Source organism: Barbus barbus, assembly GCF_936440315.1.
Source record: "Barbus barbus genome assembly, chromosome: 7".
In the NCBI taxonomy this organism is placed as follows: domain Eukaryota; kingdom Metazoa; phylum Chordata; class Actinopteri; order Cypriniformes; family Cyprinidae; genus Barbus; species Barbus barbus.
In genome coordinates, this window is record NC_136735.1 from 30,320,192 (window position 1) to 30,340,993 (window position 20,802).

At 38.7% G+C, this 20,802-nt stretch overlaps 1 protein-coding gene across 1 annotated transcript in view; it reads right to left on the minus strand.

Moving 5' to 3' along the window:
- LOC306873024 (short transient receptor potential channel 5-like) overlaps window positions 1-20,802 on the minus strand; it is a gene marked incomplete at both ends in the record, with an annotated part of 68,326 nt that continues 47,524 nt past the window's right edge. Inside the window, 5 exons of the mRNA XM_079422016.1 lie at window positions 1-873; window positions 2,974-3,063; window positions 3,280-3,321; window positions 6,686-6,898; window positions 7,979-8,174. Coding sequence (XP_079278142.1) covers window positions 1-873; window positions 2,974-3,063; window positions 3,280-3,321; window positions 6,686-6,898; window positions 7,979-8,174 — 1,414 coding nt within the window. The remainder of the gene's footprint in view (window positions 874-2,973; window positions 3,064-3,279; window positions 3,322-6,685; window positions 6,899-7,978; window positions 8,175-20,802) is intronic.

The window sequence follows — 20,802 nt, forward strand, 5'->3', positions numbered from 1 at the left end:
CTATAGCTGCGTGGTCACCGAATCATCCTGTTCCGTTACCCAGCGGGAGGAGTCTGGCGTTTGTCTGCCACAGGGCCCGACCAATCCTTGGAACACGTCTTCATTTGAGTCCAGGAGGTGGGAGCTGGAGGCGGAGAAACTGGAAGCACAGTGCAGGGAAGAGGGTGGGGACAGAGGTCCTAATGTCAGTAAAACATCCCTTCCGTTAGCTCTCTGTCCATTGGTCGTCATGGCACCATCGCCCTCATTTAAAGCGCCCACATCCACCTGATTAAGGTTTATCTCGCTTCTGGTGATGGGACCGGCTCCCCTGGTGAAGCCCAAGTCTTGCCAAGCCCCCGGCGGGTGAAGCAATCCATCTGAGATAGTGTAGGTCGCAGCGGTGACACCTGCCGGCTGCGGAAGGTGGCTGCCCATGCGTGAGAACAGCAGGCCGAGCCGCCTGAAGGAGTTCTTCTTGGAACTAGAGAAGCGGGAAAAGCGCCTCCAAGTTCGTGAAAGTGCAGGTCTTGCTGGAGCCACTGAAGACAGGGAAGAGGAGGGCGAGGGGTTCTTCCTCAGTCCATTGATCTTTGGTTTACCCTCTCTGTACGCAGACGATGCCCCCATCGTTGTCGTAGTAGTAGCGGCCTCCATTCCGGAGATGGAGCAAAAGAGGGCGGAGACTCCGTAAGACGGATCCGAGGGCGTAATGGTTTTGAAAGACACACCTTTGGCCCCGATGCTGCTCCCATCGCTGTGGTGACAGGCCTCACCATCGTCGTCTCGAAGCGTGGCCTCGCTGCTGGAGGAATAGTTCCGCCGGGGCGGCTTTCGGTTGCCGAGAAGGTCCAAAACTTCGTAGCGGAAACTGGAAATGTCCTGTTTCAGCTCCTAAGGCAGAGCATTATTATAGTATTACATAATGCATTTGAAAAAGATATGCATTTTTTCTACAATAAAAGTTGTTCATTGACTAAACTTGTTCACAAGTTTGCAACAACTCTGAACATTTTTAATGTTACATATTTGATGTACTGTTACATAGCTGCAGGAACTAGGGATGCTGAGGAGGCTGCAGCTCCCCCGCCACAGGGCTGGGTCTAAGAGGGGCAATGCCCTCCAGATTTTCCTTGTGCCCCTCAATCATCCCCAGGATACTCAATTTTTTTTATTTTTGTGATTACTTACATATTAAACCAGAAATATAGTGCAGTTGTATTTATTTTGCGCGCCTCGTGACGTTCATATGAATTTGCATATTTTCATAAATTTTAACATGCTAATTTTCATAATTTTTTATCTCATACTGTGAAAATAATTCATAAAACTTTTTTGTTTTTTTTCACTCAAAAAATGAGGTGCCTACTCTCAGATAAATGAGGCTTACGATTAATCAGATGCACATAGAAACACGAAACCAGTCCGAAATGAAAGAAAACAAGTTGACAATAGTTGAAAAGAATGAATCCAAATGTTTGTGATAATATAGCATAATGACAGATTTATAAGCAGTTGTTTGGAGTCCGGTCATTTTTGACCGGGAACACCACAAGTGTGACAGGAGTCCAAACACAACCAGAGGGTTAAGTTTAGTTATAATGCCTCATGTCCACGATTATTCAAGCAAAGAATATCACAGAATTCAGTCTCGCACAAGAGTAAGCACTCTAAAAAAAGCTCCAGTTATAATAAGTGAAGCTGTCTGCAGTATATGATGAATAAACCTTTTTTGCATCGCATGTACATCTGCACTTGTTGTTTCTGATGAGAGAATTCCCCAAAGTGTAATATTCACTCACTGAAACACACAACTCACTGACCACAACTCTGACATATCAGTGATGTTAATATTTAAAATGCCCTAAAATAATATAATCTAAAATCACAGAAGCACATATATATATTGGTTCTCATGTCTCTGTCTTCTTTCATTTATATGTTCATCTACAGTATATAAGTGTTTGGGCTGTTTAATATTAGGATTTTGTCTAAAATCCCCCACCTTGGCCCCGCCCTGCAACATCAAGCCCCCCCTCCCCAAACACCCCCCAGATAAAATATGTTCCTGCGACTATGTACTGTTATTAGAAACCAGATTTTAAACAACTGAGATTTCACTTTGAGTGGAGAAAGAAAATTAATTTAAAGGACTGTAATGGACTGATGTTGCTTTATGTCTTCACTGTGTGTGGTGTAATAATGTAAATATGCTGTAAAATGTGAAATTTACAGTAAATAAACAGCAGCTGTTGCTGTCAGAAGTTTACCATGAAAAATACAGTAGCAACATTTTAAGTTTTATGGACTGAACACACATTAACTGGAAAAAAAATATTTCATTAACTGATGTAATACTAACTGAAAACATTGAAAGCCACATGAAAGTTCAGCTTTTCCAAAAGCTTAGTAAATATTAAAATATGAGCATACACTTGCGTACACTCTTTTGTATACACACAAATACAAAACATGATCATAGTGACACAAAATAAGGAAATAAACATTAATTTAACAACATATGATGTAAAAAAAACGAATGTGCATAAGTGAAAAATTCACTTTAAAAAATTAATTTTTATCAGGATTTTATTGTAAAGATGTATTACAGTTTTTCACCGAAGATACAGTAGTAAGGGAACTTATTTTAATCAATTAACAGGTATTTACTGCAGCATATTTGACAAAAAAGTATTTTGTATTAAAATGAAAACCAGCTGTATAAATTATAAGCCTATTTATAATTATTATATTTTTACTATACAAATATTTTTATAAATCCTTTTTAAAAGCTAAAATATATATATATCAATAAATGTGCTAATGATTGCAAATAAAGATTATAAGAATTAAATATGAAAGAAGATCTCCAGATTTTCTGTCAACACTGGAGCATTTGAAGAATGATTATTTGTGTCAGTGTTTTTTGTTTATAAGCATGCATTTCCTGATATTTATGTGAGATAAATAGAGAGCAGTCAGTTTCAGAAGCACCTTAAAATTCTCCTCCGTCAGCCCTTCGCTTGTCTTGGCGCTGCGGATCATGGATGCCACATACCTCTTCACTAGACTTCGGATAACCTCCTGAGGGTTGAAGGAGAAAAAGAGAAAGCAAGCAATCAGATAGAACTCCCTAATCTTGTTAATCTGGAAAGTACAGCTGGATCTTTCGTGTGATGGTGCAAGGAAAAAGAGAGACAGAGAAAAGAAAGCTAGAGGCGAAACGATGTAATGCAATTACATGCACATTGTTTGTATTCTCGCATGTGTGTAATTGCAGAGCTTTATCTGCTGGCATACCTGATAATGCTGATTCTGTATCAGCCTGTCTGCATGCTTTTCCTGAAAGGAGAAACAAATATTCACACTGTAATTATGCAGGTTAATTGAGCTCATTAACTAATTAAATACATTCCACTTATTTATTTATTTATTTTGTTAGATAATTATTAATTTAAATCCAGGGTCATTCACAAGAAACTACCATTTGTGTGCAATGAGTCTCTATTATTTACAACTGACACATTAACATGGCATTTAAGTATACATCAGTTACAATATAATATAATGAATTTTAATTAATTTAATCTAATTTATACATTCATTATGTATAATTTAGTGTAGAATAAAGTATTAATTTCATTTGTCACCCAATATCAATGTTCCCATTCATCATGATCAACATTCCAATGACAGAATAATAAACTTTTCTCTTTTTTTTTGTTGAGAAAATTGTGCTTTTATTGTTATGAAGAAATCATGATATCTAATAAGGTAATCTAATAACTTTTTTTCTGAAATGTGGATTTTGTTGTACTTTCTGTCTAAGAACATTGCACTATTATTAGTAATTTTATTATTCTGACACCAAATCAAGGAGGTTAACATCATAAAACAGTGAATTAAATTTGTTACCACTACTTTACATTTATATTGGTCTCAACAATATTCATCTCTCAACAATATTAATTTTCAGTTAGCATATTTTTAGCATAAGAGATTGAAAAACATACACTACCATTTAAAAGATTTTTAAAAGTTATTGAAAGAAATCTCTTACCAGGTCTAGTTCACCAAGACTAGTAATCAAGTGAAACATTGTTACAATTTAAATGAAATATTTTCTATTTGAAAATGTTCACATTTATTACTTTATTCCATTATTCCAGTCTTCAGTGTCAGAATCCGATATACTGATTTGCTAATCAGGAAATATTTGTATTTTTTTCAATGTTGAAAACAGTTATGCTTCTTAATATTTTGTGGAAACCATAATACTTTTTTCAGGATTCTTTAATGAATAGAAAGTTGAAGAGAATGAAGATGAAGAGAATAGCATTTATTTGAAACAGAAATGTTACTGACCCCAAACATTTGAACGGAGTGTATAAACTGAGCTGATGGTGTTGAAAAAATGAGTTTGACCACATGAATAAAGACATATGTTGTATCTGGTAATGCTGTCGATCCTCTGGTAGGACATTTAGGCTCATGCAAACTGCATCAGCCTAAACTGCAAAAATGTCTGACAGTATAAAGACTGAATAACTAATTTCATGGAAATGAAGGAACAATTGGGTTTTATCATCAACACTTTCCTATCGCATCCACAATGGGAGAATCAATCAAAATTTTCAAATGCAATTTCAATGCAAATTCTCATGTGCAGTTATACTCCCTGCTTTTTCATTGTATTGAGATGTATGAGTCCTGCAGATGCTTTCTAACTGGAATGCTGCTATTTGTACACTCCACACTTCCACATACAGATGAAGGGATTCTGATTTTGCAGTATAAGCTGAGAGATTCTTGGTATTCTTATCAGATATTGCAGGAAAGCTACTCTCCTCTTAGCTCTACATGTAGGCAGCTTTATATAATGATCAAGGTTTGATCCCAGCTCAGCAATGCCCGCAAACATGTGGGAGAGAGTTTTGAGTGAGTGTGCTTAGGCTGTGTGTGTGTGTGTGTGTGTGTGTGTGTGTGTGACAGTGTGAGAAAGAGAAAGAGAGAGAGTGCATGAGCATCTGTATTGATGCAGGCCAATTAAGACCGTGCAGAGAGATGGATTTGTAATAAACGTGCGTCAGGTGGAACAAGAGAGGATATATTCGAAACAGAGATGACGAGAGCCCCGAGAGTTTCAAGGGGAGTTGCATGGCAACACAGGAGGTTAAACTCAAGACATACTCAGGCCATGTTACACTTCATTACATCATCAAAGGAGAAACAGAAACTTGTTGAATAAAAAAAATGTTCCTTCATAAAAGTTTAATTAATTTATATGAAACTCCACTTCACTGATTCAATTGAAATGAAATTTGCTACCACTCAGGCCACTCTAAATGAAGCCAGTAGTTGAAGTTTGTGGGGGGAGGGGGGCTTAAAAGCTGGTTGTGATGTCAAAAATATGGCAAAGACCTGTGTCATGAATATTAATTAGAACACGCTGGCGTTGCTAGGTAACCTTCCTGGTTATCTAACCTAATTAATATTCATGCACCAAGCCTTTGCCATAGTAGGACTGATAAATGGGTAGCTGACATGAAATGCACCTGCTAAACATGCTAAACTACAACTAAAGCTTAAGCAGCATGTCACCAGTCATTTTAAAATAATTGCATGCCGTTTTTCTTGGCCTCATTTTACAGACACTGAATAATTGTACTTTTAAAAATTCATGCTGTGAAAATGGAAAGACCATTTAAAAGAAACTATTGAAGACAAGTAATGGTGATCAATTTCAGTATAGATATAGAGTACCGTTCAAAAGTTTGTGATCAGTAATATATTTTTTTCAAGGAAATAATACTTTTATTCAGCAAGAATGCATAAATTTTATATAAAGTGACAGTAGACATTAATAATAGTTCAATAATAAAGGCTGCTTCAATAATTTAAATAAATTCTTAAAATATATAAAACTTTTTTAATTGTAATAATATTTGATACTTTCTACTCTATTTTCAATTAATTGAATGCAGCCTTCTTTGAAAATCATTTTAAAAATCTTACAGACCTCTATCTTTTTAATGCTAGTGTATGCTTTCTCCCACATATTCATGTTCATTTTAATCTATAATCTTGATGTTAATAAAAAAAGAAATCATGGTTCTGTTATTCACATTTATCCGATTAGTGTGTATGTGCATAATATTTATAATATAATGTTTGAGTTATATGTTGTTGCAGAAATACGATACCACATTCATGTCACTGTTTGGAGATCAAGATCATTTGATTTTAGGAATGACAAAACTGTAATAGCAACCAATTAACACCAAATACAATATAAATTTATTGTACAGAATTGTGTATATACACTTTGTTTCTGAAATCTGTTGATTTGAGTCATGCTAGATTTTTAAGCGACTGCTTTGTTAAACTCAAAGTTTTTATATGTATTTCTTTCACCCAGTGATACCTGAAAGGAATGCATGATGATACCAGTTTAAATACAATTACGGCATCCCGCTATGAGTCAAAAACCAATAGTTCAAAAGCAATAAAAATGTAAATGAGCTGTTTTAGCATTCAGTGTGCTGATATATGTGTGTGGCTGTGCTGTTAGTCATTGTAATGGGTAATCAGTTACACAATGAGCCAGCTGCATTGTAGTAAGTGTAATTTAAACCAGTACCACTTGATCAGATTCAGATGAAATCACAGTGTGAATGTTCAGATGGATTTAGGTTGTTTTCTTTACCGTAAACTCCTTCAGATTCTCATGTTTATGGGGGTCTTCTTCAGGCGGAGCAGCCTCTGACCCGCAGAGCTGCCCGTGTACCCATCGACACAGGTACCAGAATGACTTAGGACTGGGGATGGCGTTGAATGGTGGGGGGAGTGTCCCGCCCTCATCGAAATAACTCATCCACAGCTTGGTTCGAGCAAACTTCCACTCGATGTCAGCATGGTCCTAAAGCACAGTGACAAATAAATTATTAACAATATGAACTGAATGATGATGATCATGATAAGATCATAAACAAATTGTTATCCTGAATGCATAAAAAAATTATATTTATATTATACAGTAGAGTACATTTTTAAAAACCTATGAATGAGAATTTTTTTACAATGATCAAAAGTTTGGGTAACACTTTATTTTAAGGTGTCCTTGTTACACGTTACATGCACTTACTATTATAATAAGAATGAATGCATAATTACATGCAAGTAACCCTAAGCCAAACCCTAACATATAGTAAGTACATGTAGTTAATTAATATTACTCAGTACTTAAATGTATAATTACACTGTAACAAGGACACCTTAAAATAAAGTGTAACCAAAGTTTGGGGTCTGTCAGATTATTATTATAATTTTTTTTTTCACTTTTATTCAGTAACGATGCATTGAACTGATCAAAACTAACCGTAAAGACATTTATAATGTTACAAAAATGTATATTTCAAACAAATGGTGTTCTTTTGAACTTTCTAATCTTTAAAGAAACCTGAAAAAAAAATGTATCACAGTTTCCACAAAAATATTAAGCAGCAAAATTGTTTTGAGAAATGTTTCTTGAGCAGCAAATCAGCATATTAGTATGACTTCAGAAGGATCATGTGACACTGAAGACTGGAGTAAGAAATCACAGAAGAAAAAAAACAAACAAAAAAAAACATTTTAATGTAAAATATTGAAATAGAAAACATTATTTTACATTGTTGTAATATTTCCCAATGTTACTCTTTTTACTGTATTTTTGATCAAATAAACGACGCCTTGATCACCATGAGACTTCTAAAATATTAAAAATCTTACCAACCTCAAACTTTTCAATCAAAATTTGACTGATACAAAACTTTTTAATTAAAAATAAATCTTTAAATGTGAAAAAGTCTAGAATTTCTATTCATCAGGAAGTGCTATATTGACACCTTTAAGTTTGTACTATGGGAACCTGCTTGCAATGTGTACATGCGAAATGAGTATAATCTGTGTAAAATACAGTATATTTCTTGCTTTTTGAATTATTGTGGTCAGTACTCACTGCGATGAGCTGGTAGGAGTTGTTCATCATAGCGATGAGCATGTTGAGGAGAACCACCAATGAGATGACGTTGTAGGTGCCGAACATAGTGGCTCCAACAAACTCTGTGAACTCGTGGCGAGCTTTCACATTTGTTACATACAGATTCAGGAGTCCAAATATTGACCAGAACAGAGACTGAAGTGTTTCAAATAACCTGAAAAACATATAGATGGAGATGAAATAGAAAGAGAAAACACATGAATCAGAATATTGTGCAACAACATCACAGACGCATTTAGGATGGGCCAGAGAAGGTTACAAAGCTCCAGGGATAAATATGGATAAACATGAAATAGATCAAGTTATTAATATAATAATTTGATCCATTTATTTATTTATATATATATATATATATATATATATATATATATATATATATATATATATATATATATATATATATATATATACTTATAAGTGTTTCAATCCATTTAGTTTTTTTTTTATCAACTTATATTTAATTCAGGGATATATATTACATATATCACATTTTTCACATGGTTTATACGTGGTTTACACACACTGTGACGAGTCGGCTGCCTCCCCCCTGTCCATCATCACCACCCCGTCCCGTATTCGCCGCCCTTCACCAGGCTCCCGACGGGAGTGGGTGTGTGAGAGAGGAGGGGCGCTGAACACGCAGGGCTTGCAATGAGAGGGGAGCGCGTGCGGCCACCGGACTCCGCCCCTTCCCTGGACCCTTCCCTTCTGAGCACTACCTTCCTGCACAAGCCCCGCGGCACAACGAGGACACCAGATTCCCCGTTTATTTGGACACTTTTTCCCCTTTGGACACGTTATTTTATCCCCTATTGTTTAATAAAAACCTCTCTGAGGCTTGACGCCACGCCCACTGTGTCTGTCGTTTGCTCCTCCCGCCACAACACATAAACATGCATAAACAATGCGATACAAGCCTGTCACAGCTTTGCAAATAAGAAGCTACAGTATTGCAATGTACAGCATCAAACATTTCAGAAGGCAATGTGTGGCTGCCTCTAAGAGTCGAAGTTTGTGTGTCTACAAGCTCCCTTAGGGTGAAAGGAATTGTGATTTTTTTTTTTTTTTTCGCATTAAATATTCAACATCCTCAGCTTTCATCAAAGTCTTGGCAGAGATAAATAAAATGTGGTTTCCTGAAAATAGGAAAGAGGAGTTCCAGCAGAGCTGAAAGGACATAGCATTGTGGATCACCTATGGAAGCAGGTATTAGACTGCGTTTGATAGAGGTTGATGGGAGAAACTTCAGTAGCACAGACGTACAAGAGAAACATACAGCAAGACTATTGAGAGAAAGCTGACAATGAAAAGTGTTGTGTCTGGGAATCCAGCCTGACGGGTGAGAAAAAAACCTTTTATTTTGTGTTTGTAGTAGACTTGTAATGTCTCACTGCCTTTAATTCCCAACAGCACGTGCAGTGGCAGCCTTGGCTCACTTTGTGCCCTAGGCAAGATAAACACGGCTGAAAACACCCCCAACAACAACATGTAATAGTATGTATATAGTGTGTAGTACAGTACATATGAAATATAAATACAATTTATGCATTTATGAGTCGTATGTGTGTGTGTTTGTATTAAATGATTTACAATTATTATAAACACACACACACCGCAAACAAAGACAATACTGATTAATATAACACATTTTTATAAATGTACAGTATAAGTATATACAGTATAAATTTTTTTATTTAGAATTACAAATCTTACAACAACAATTATATACACACACAATTATATCTATCTATCTATCTATCTATCTATCTATCTATCTATCTATCTATCTATCTATCTATCTATCTATCTATCTATCTATCTATCTATCTATCTATCTATCTATCTATCTATCTATCTATCTATAACACGTTATAAGCATATGCTTGATTTCTTGATATGTTTTTTTATTATCACTTGATGCTTGGTTTATTTAAATCCGTGTAGCTAAAAATGTGACAAGACAAGTGGCCCCTCGCTTTGAATGGACATGATGTTAATGAGCAGGACATCGATATATCTGTGTGCAAGCTGTGAATAGTGGTGCCCATTTTGAACACATGGGCCGGATTTAGAAGGCTTCATCCATGTTATATTTTTGGCACATTCAATGTCACTCATACAATAAACGAATAAAAAATAAAGCGTGGCCGGCACCTTAAGCACAGGACTGCCGTGACAGACCTGCCGTGGCGGAGCCCTAATGGAGGCACACATGTTTGCCTCAAGCACCTCACTGACTTGTCAGAGATAGTGACATAACAACTGGCAGCCCACTAGAGCCAGCAGCCCTCCACATACTGAGCCGTTTCAGCCGACATTTGGCATTTGAAGCTTTTGAATTGAAAGGCCAAAATAATACAGAGAAGACATGAATACGAGTGTACTGGTGTGTGTAAGATCTGTCTTCAGAAAGCTATTTTGCTTCTATGCACTGAACAAAAAATAATTTTGAACCAGAATTTTTCCAGTAAAAATTTCCAAACATCCATAAGGCAAGATACTTCAGAAGCAAAAATTACATTTCAATTAAATGTAAAATATAATTCTCATTTATTTGAGAATACCTGTTTTCCGAGAATATATTTTGAATTAAGTTTATTTTCCTTACCCTACACTCTCAGAAAAAAAGGTACAAAAGCTGTCACTGAGGCAGTTAAAATGTACAGATTTGAACCTTATTTATCCCCAAAGGGTGAACATTGGTAGGCTACGTTAAAAGGTACATTTTAGTACCTAAAGTGTACATATTTTCCCCATACAGGCCTAAAAAAAGAAAAAACAAGGCTATGGTATGTTTTTCTGGAAATATATACTGTATATAGGCTACTGTATACTGTATATGAAGAGTTTATTTGTAAAAACAGATAACTCTGTTTTTATTAATTTTCATAAATCATGTTTTTATTGTTATAATTTTTATTGTTTTTTATTGTGTTAGAGTTATCTGTATTTTTAGTTATTATTATAATTTTTTTTATTATTTCAATTATTATCAAAACAACCCAACTGCAGTTTGACTGATATTAATTGGAATGCAAGATAAAAAAAACATGATCTGTTTTTGCAAATGAACTCTTTATATATAACTGTCAGCGCTCCCAATGGTTCACACGCCTTAATCCATGCATAAATGTATTATGAGTCAGAACGCAGAGGTTTACTGTCACCGTAATCACACAATATTGAATCGGCTGAGAATCGTCTTTCTGCAAGTCATTAAGAAATTATGGTTCTACTCTATTTAAAGTAATATGAGGTCAACGTGTGAATACATAATGTGCACACTTTTGGAGTAAAAGTTTGTAAGTTGCATTGCGAAGCACTGAGCAAAAATAAATGGAAGCAAATGCAATATGTACAGGTTTGTGTCTCGTTATTCAAAATATAATTAACTCCTGATTGATTTTGCATTTCTGGCAGAAATAAAACCTATTAGTGTCACTGGAACCAAGTATTATCATAAATAGCTATCTAATCTCAAGGTCAAATCAGAATATTTATTGTAAAAATGTTTCTGTAACAGCTGCCAAAAATAATCTATATATTTATAGCTCCACTATGATTTGTGATATATTTTCAAGAAAAAATTATCCCTCTGGTTTGTTCACAAATCGTATGCTGTATATATACATTCCTGGTCAGAATTTTTGGCACCCTTGGTAAATATGATCAAAGAAGGTTCTTAAAATAATCCTGCATTATTATATTGAATAAAAAATCATAAAAATCTAACCTTTCTTTGAACTAAAACAATTTAAAATAGGGGAAAATCTCATTATGACATGAATGTTTTTCTCAAATACACATTGGACACAATTATTGGTACCCCTAGAAATTCTTATGAGTAAAATATCTGTGAATTATATTCCCAATTCACAGTTTTGAGCAGGGTGATTATGAACATGAAATTATCCAGCCATGGCTTCCTGTTTTACAGAAATATGAATAGGAATGTAAACAAAGCCCAAATTCCCTTAATCATCCATCACAATGAGAAAAAACAAAGAATATATTTCTGATGTGCAGCAAAAGATGATTGAGCTTCACAAATTAGTGAAGTGGCTTTAAGAAAAGAGCTAGAGCAGTGAAAATTCCCATTTTCACCATCAGGGCAATAATTAAGAATTTCCAATCAACAGAAAATGTTATGAATCTGCCTGGAGGGGACATGTGTCTATATCGTCCTAATGCATGGTGAGGAGGAGAGTTTGAGTGGCCAAAGACTCTCCAAGGACCACAGCTGGAGAACTGTAGAGAAAAGTTGAATTTCAGGGTCAGAAAACCTTTAAAAGAAAATTGTCAAACAGCCCTACATCACCACATGTTGTTCGGGAGGGTTTCAAGAAAATTTTTTCCCAGCTCATACAAAAACAAACTCCAGCATATTCAGTTGTCAGACACGACTGGAACTTCAAATGGGACCGGCTTCTATGGTCAGATGAAACTAAAGGTGAGCTTTTTAGCAGCAATATAAAAAAGTACTGCATGTGTAGAATGAAATATACTGCTGTTTATTTAATGTTGTGGGCCTATATTTCTGCTGGAGGTCCTGGACATCTTGTTTAGACACATGGCACATGGCATCATTAATTCTATCAAATACCAACAGATAAAAATTCAACAAGTGATAGACTCTGTTAGAAATCTTATAATGGGCCATGTTTGGATCTTCCAACTATACAATAATCCAAACACAAACCTAAAGAAAAACACAAAAATGGGTCAATGGGCACAAAACCAAGCTTCTGCTATGGCCATTCCAGTCTTCTGACCTGAACCCTGTAGAAAATGAGTGAGGTGAACTGAAGAGAAGAAGCACCAACATTGAGCTGTGAATCTGAAGCATCTGGAGTAATTCTGGATGAAAGAATGGTCTCTGATCTCTTGTCAGGTGTTCTCTAACCTCATCAGGCATTATAGCAGAAAATTTAGAGCTGTTAAACTGACAATTGGAGGTTTAAAAAAGTATTGAAAAAAGGGTGCTGTTAATTGTGGCCAATGTGTATTAGAGAAAAACATTTATTTCATAATGATATTTCCTCCCATTTTAAATTCTTATTCTCCAATGAAAGGTTAGATTTTTGTGATTTTTTTTTTAAATAAAAGAGCAAAAGGATTAACAGTGCAGATTAATTTTCACAGCCTTCTTTGATCATATTTACCAAGGGTGCCGATAATTCTGACCACGACTGTATTATATATATATATATATATATATATATATATATACAGTGCCCTCCAAAAGTATTGGAACAGTAAAGACAAAATTGCTCTGTTGGCTGTGGAGTCAAGACATATACAAATATGATTAAAAGATGAGTATGAGACAAAACTACAGAATGTCATATTTATTATTGGGTGATTCAACACATAGATGTTTTACCACCTAAGAAGTTCAGCACTTTTAGAGTTTCATCCCCCTATCTGATGTGAGCATAAGTATTGGAACAGTTGCCTGACAGGTCTTTCTAAGTGATCAGTTGTGTCCTGTGGCATTAATTCTTCAGATATTAAAAGCAGGGAATGTGTCGTATCAGTTATATCCATTACTTCTGTATTCTGAATCTTGCATTCGATGATGACACACACAAACCAGGATGAAGATGAGGGAGCTGACTTTGAGAGAAAAGCAAGCAATTTGGATGCTAAAATAAAAGAGGAAGTCAAATAGAGCTATAGCAAAAACAAAGGGCATGGAGAAATCAAGAGTTTTGAAACCACCAGAGACACCAGCAACCAACAACGAACTGATCGGCTGAGAAAACAACAGTAGTTGATGACAGACAAATCATAAAAGCTGTGAAAATGAACCCTAAAAGACGTGTCTGTGAAATCACCAACAAATTCCAGAAAGCTGGGGTGATGCTCTGACAATCTACTGTCCTCAGGAAGAGTTTTGGAACTGTGTTTATGGACCGATTTATGGTGATCAACTTTATGTAAGTGATGGGAAAGCAAAAATGTGGAGAGAAAAAGGGAACTGCAAATGATCCCAAGCATACAGCCTCATCTGTTAAGCATGGTGGAGGTGGTGTCATGGCATGGGCATGCATGGCTGCCTCTGGAACAGTCCCTCTCAAATTTACTGATGACTTAATGTATGATGACTGTAGCAGAATGAATTTGGAAGGGTACAAAACCATCTTGCCTACCAATATTCAAGAAAATGCCACCAGATTCACTGGGAAGTGCTTCATATTGCATCAGGACAATGACCCAAAACACCCTGTCAGTTCAGTCAAGGAATTTATAAGGGCAAAGAAATGGAAAGTCTTAGATTGCCCAAGTCAATCTCCAGATTTAAATCTGACTGAACATGAATTTCACCAGCTGAAGAGGAGAGTAAAGGCAGAAACTCCCCAAAAGAAAATCTCAATTGGAATTGGCTGAATTAAAGGCTGGGAAAAGTATTTCAAAAGCTGAGACCAAGAGTCTGGTGATGTCTATGGGTCACAGACTCACTGCTGTGATTGTGCGCAAGGGATCTGAATCTAAATAATAGCTTTTAATCTTTTATAGCTGCCTGATGTTCAACTGGTCCAATACTTATGCTCACATCAATGAGTGGGATGAACTCTAAAAGTGCTGTTATTCTTATTTGGTAAAACATTTATGTGTTGAAATGGCTAATAATAAAATGTGACATTCTGTAGTTTTGTCTCATATTCATCTTTTAATCATATTTGCAAATGTCTTGACTTCACAGCCAACAAAGCAATTTGGTCTTTACTGTTCCAATACTTATCGAGGGCACTGTATATACACTCACCAGTCACTTTATTAGGTACACCTGTTCAATTGCTTGGTAACACAAATTGCTAATCAGCCAATCACATGGCAGCAACTCAATGCATTTAGGCATCTAGATGTGGTGAAGACGACTTGCTGAAGTTCAAACCGAGCATCAGAATGGGGAAGAAAGGGGATTTAAGTGACTTTGAACGTGGAATGGTTGTTGGTGCCAGACGGGCTGGTCTGAGTATTTCAAAAACTGCTGATCTACTGGGATTTTCAAGCACAACCATCTCTAGGGTTCACAGAGAATGGTCCGAAAAAGAAAAAATATCCAGTGAGCGGCAGTTGAGTGGACAAAAATGCCTTGTTGATGTCAGAGGTCAGAGGAGAATGGGCAGACTGGTTAGAGATGATAGAAAGGCAACAGTAACTCAAATAACCACACGTTACAACCAAGGTATGCAGAAAACCATCTCAGAATGCACAACACGTCGAACCCTGAAGCAGATGGGCTACAGCAGCAGAAGACCACACTAGGTGCCGCTCCTGTCAGCTAAGAACAGGAAATGGAGGCTATAATTCGCACAGGCTCACCAAAATTGGACAATAGAAGATTGGAAAAACGTTGCCTGGTCTGATGAGTCTCGATTTCTGCTGCGACATTCAGACGGTAGGGTCAGAATTTGGCGTAAAGAACATGAAAGCATGGATCCATCCTGCTTTGTCTCAATGGTTCAGGCTGGTGGTGGTGGTGTAATGGTGTGGGGGATATTTTATTGGCACACTTTGGGCCCCTTAGTACCAATTGAGCATCGTTTAAACGCCACAGCCTACCTGAGTATAGTTACTGACCATGTCCATCCCTTTATGACTACAGTGTACCTATCTTCTGATGGCTATTTCCAGCAGGATAATGCACCATGTCACAAAGCTCAAATCATCTCAGACTGGTTTCTTGAACATGACAATGAGTTCACTTTACTCAAATGGCCTCCACAGTCACCAGATCTCAATCCAATAGAGCAACTTTGGGATGTGGTGGAATGGGAGATTCGCATCATGGATGTGCAGCCGACAAATCTGCAGCAACTGCGTGATGCTATCATGTCAATCTCTGAGGAATGTTTCCAACACCTTGTTGAATCTATGCCACAAAGAATTAAGGCAGTTCTGAAGGCAAAAGGGGGTCTAACCCGGTACTAGCAAGGTGTACCTAATAAAGTGGCCAGTGAGTGTGTATATACAGGTCCTTTTCAAAAAATTAGCATATTGTGATAAAGTTCATTATTTTCTGTAATGTACTGATAAACATTAGACTTTCATATATTTTAGATTCATTACAACACAACTGAAGTAGTTCAAGCCTTTTATTGTTTTAATATTGATGATTTTGGCATACAGCTCATGAAAACCCAAAATTCCTATCTCAAAAAATTTGCATATTTCATCCGACCAATAAAAGAAAAGTGTTTTTAATACAAAAAAAAGTCAACCTTCAAATAATTATGTTCAGTTATGCACTCAATACTTGGTCGGGAATCCTTTTGCAGAAATGACTGCTTCAATGCGGCGTGGCATGGAGGCAATCAGCCTGTGGCACTGCTGAGGTGTTATGGAGGCCCAGGATGCTTCGATAGCGGCCTTAAGCTCATCCAGAGAGTTGGGTCTTGCGTCTCATCTTTCTCTTCACAATATCCCACAGATTCTCTATGGGGTTCAGGTCAGGAGAGTTGGCAGGCCAATTGAGCACAGTAATACCATGGTCAGTAAACCATTTACCAGTGGTTTTGGCACTGTGAGCAGGTGCCAGGTCGTGCTGAAAAATGAAATCTTCATCTCCATAAAGCTTTTCAGCAGATGGAAGCATGAAGTGCTCCAAAATCTCCTGATAGCTAGCTGCATTGACCCTGCCCTTGATAAAACACAGTGGACCAACACCAGCATCACTGACTGTGGGTACTTGACACTGGACTTCAGGCATTTTGGCATTTCCCTCTCCCCAGTCTTCCTCCAGACTCTGGCACCTTGATTTCCGAATGACATGCAAAATTTGCTTTCATCTGAAAAAAGTACTTTGGACCACTGAGCAACCGTCCAGTGCTGCTTCTCTGTAGCCCAGGTCAGGCGCTTCTGCCGCTGTTTCTGGTTCAAAAGTGGCTTGACCTGGGGAATGCGGCACCTGTAGCCCATTTCCTGCACACGCCTGTACACGGTGGCTCTGGATGTTTCTACTCCAGACTCAGTCCACTGCTTCCGCAGGTCCCCCAAGGTCTGGAATCGGTCCTTCTCCACAATCTTCCTCAGGGTCCGGTCACCTCTTCTCGTTGTGCTGCGTTTTCTGCCACACTTTTTCCTTCCCACAGACTTCCCACTGAGGTGCCTTGATACAGCACTCTGGGAACAGCCTATTCGTTCAGAAATTTCTTTCTGTGTCTTACCCTCTTGCTTGAGGGTGTCAATGATGGCCTTCTGGACAGCAGTCAGGTCGGCAGTCTTACCCATGATTGCGGTTTTGAGTAATGAACCAGGCTGGGAGTTTTTAAAAGCCTCAGGAATCTTTTGCAGGTGTTTAGAGTTAATTAGTTGATTCAGATGATTAGGTTAATAGCTCATTTAGAGAACCTTTTCATGATATGCTAATTTTTTGAGATAGGAATTTTGGGTTTTCATGAGCTGTATGCCAAAATCATCAATATTAAAACAATAAAAGGCTTGAACTACTTCAGTTGTGTTGTAATGAATCTAAAATATATGAAAGTCTAATGTTTATCAGTACATTACAGAAAATAATGAACTTTATCACAATATGCTAATTTTTTGAAAAGGACCTGTATATATATATGTATATACAGTAGTCAACATTTGAAGTGGATCAAAACCTTTCATCAAAGTTGTCTTAAAACCTAAAACCAAAATGCGTTTTTGTCTTAGGACAACCTTGATTAAGTTTTTTGATCCACTTCAAATGTTGACTACTGTGTGTATATATATATATATATATATATATATATATATATATATATACAGGTCTCAGCCTCAACGCCGGGGTTTACCATTTTTTTCCTGACATACACAATGAGTTGTGTAAGTCATGGAATAAACCGTACTCCGCTCGACTGTCTAACCCTCTTGTGTTAGATTATAGTAACATTTTGGGAGCGTGTGAGTACGGTTATGGGACGATGCCTCGGGTGGAAGAGCCTTTAGCCAGCTACCTCTCCCCTGACGTTGCGTTGTCCCTTAAAGCCCCGGTACTGCCCACCAAGCCTTGTGGGCAGCCGCTTTGCGAGAGGTCTGTGGCAGGCCCGGCATTCCTCATGGCACATAAATTGTCTGAAAATGCTAGCGGTCTACAAGGCTCTGAGGAGCTTTCTCCCAGATCTCAGCGGTCACCATGTCTTAATACGAGCAGACAATATGTCAGTGGTCTCGTATTTGAACCATCAGGGGGATCTGAGGTCGTGCCCTCTGTGCAGATTGGCGTACCAGATCCTCCTGTGGTCCAAGGGGAAACTGTCGTCTCTCAGAGCGATGTATGTCTCCGGGGACCAGAATCAGGGAGCAGACGTCCTGTCGAGGCAGGAGTTGAGGCCCGGGGAATGGAGACTTCACCCCGAGGTGGTGAAGTCGATATGCGAGAGGTTCGGCCCAGTGGAAGTGGATTTGTTCACGTCTCGAGAGATGACCCACTGTCCACTGTGATTTTCTCTCAGGCATCCAGCCACGCTGGGGTTCGACGCCATGGTACAGACGTGGCCGAGGCTACGCCTGTACGCTTTTCCCCCGATCGCTCTGCTCCCGGGAGTTCTGGAGAGGGTCCGGAAAGGGGGGGTCGGTCTATTGCTGGTAGCCCCGTTCTGGCCTCTGAGGAGGGATCTGTTGTCTCAGGCAGGGGGCACAATTTTTCACCCTCGGCCAGAGCTGTGGAAACTGTGGGTCTGGCCCCTGAGGGGGCGCAGTACCTAGAGGCTGGCTTGTCGGTTGGAGTGATCGAGACCATACTCAGTTCTAGTGCTCCCTCCACAAGGAGATTGTACGGCCTAAAGTGGAATGTGTTTTCTACGTGGTGTAGAGAACGTGGGTTGGACCCAGTTAACTGCCCGGTGGCTTCAGTGCTGGAGTTCCTCTAAGATCGTTTCTCTGCTGGTCTTACCCCGTCCACACTAAAGGTGTACGTGGCTGTCATTGCGGCTTTCCACGAGCCTTTAGATGTTGGGCCTCTGGGGAGGCACCAGCTGGTCGTGCGTTTCCTCCATGGTGCAACTTGGGATCTGGCTGTGGTCCTTGAAGGGCTGTCACTTGCCCCCTTTGAACCTATCGAGTCGCCTACGGCAAAGAACCTGACATTTAAGATGGTCTTCCTCCTAGCGATTACTTCGCTCAAGAGAGTGGGGGATCTCCAGGCCTTGGCTATCTCGCCAACCTGCCTGGAATTTGCCCCTGGAGGAGTAAAAGCCATTTTACACCCTAGGCCCGGCTATGTGCCCAAGGTGCCATCTAATGTGGCACGGCCTGTGGTTCTTCAGGCCTTTCATCCTCCGCCTCATGTGTCGGCAGAAGAAGAGAGGCTTCATCTTCTCTGCCCTGTCAGAGCTTTGAATATCTTTATTCAGAAGTCTTCTCATTGGAGGAGGTCGGAACAGTTGTTGGTGTGCTTTGGATCACCCAAGAAGGGACTTCCTGCTTCCAAGCAGACGATTAGTAATTGGATTATTCAGGTTTTTACCTTGGCCTATTAGGTGCGCGGTTTGCCTTCACCTGTGGCCTTGAGGGCCCACTCTACTGGAGGCATGGCATCCTCTAGGGCCCTCCTTTCAGGAGTCCCGTTGCAGGAGATCTGCGATGCGGCTGGGTGGTCCACACCGCATACTTTCATTAGGTTTTATTCCCTCCATGCCGGGTGCATGAGTGCTCTCGTCCTAAATTGTGCCTGGTTCAGCTTCACATTAGGGACAGGCATGTTTTGGGGTGGTATAGCGGGTATACGTTCCCCAAAGTGTCGTTACCAACGCAGTGTGAGTTCCCTCGAAAGGGAACGTCTCGGGTTACGACTGTAACCCTTGTTCCCCGAGAAAGGGAACGAGACACTGCGTCTCTTTGCCACACCTCTCCATGCCTGGGAGTGGCTTGCTTCATCGCAAAAGCTGACTCTGTTGTGTGCCGGCGTCCCTTTGTATCTTCCAAGTATGCCGTCCCATGTTACGTCATAACGCAACACCAATCAGGATTGGAATAGTTTCATTCATGCTTCAGATGCGCTACGCTGAGGGGGATCCCCAAAGTGTCGTTACCGAAGCAGTGTCTCGTTCCCTTTCTCTGGGAACAAGAGTTACATTCGTAACCCGAGATGTTTTTTTTTTTACGTTTCAGGTGTTTATATTTCACAGAGCAGTTGCAGTTTTCTGAGGGACACAGCACAGATTTATCTTCTTATTTCTCAACATTTGCTCTCATAAATATTCATGAGATGATTCTTGAACCTGCATTATTGTGCAGTGCTGGATGATTGTGCGCTTATCGATGCGTCATTGATTAAAAAAAATCACTGGTAAAGCAAGAGGTCTTAATGAATATTCAGAAGCAGCATCAGCACTGCCCTATCAGGCATTGACTGAGGCTGATCTGAAGCTGCAGAGCAGGAAAGGATGAATGCATGTTGTAAACAAACAGCATTGAGAAAGCTTCCTTGAAACTACTAACAATCTAAAATTGTTCAAAAACAGTTCAAAAACTGACTACATAGAACTACTAAAAAGTAGTTGACTAAGATATATATGGGGCCAACAGAGTGCTGCAGGGAGGATATAAACAAGTTAGCATTTAGCACTTCCAATTCCATCACCCCGAAGTCAATGGGTTTTTTGAAGAGGTGTTTAGTTAAATGCCTGAAACAAGGTCTGTGGTTAACACAAGCTGAAGATACTTTCCCTCCTTTGTGAGTTTTTTAAAAGCTACTTTATATTAGGTGGCCTTAAATACTGTGTACTTACATTGAAATTAATCATTTGATACAATGCACTTATTGTGTACATACATGTTTTTACATA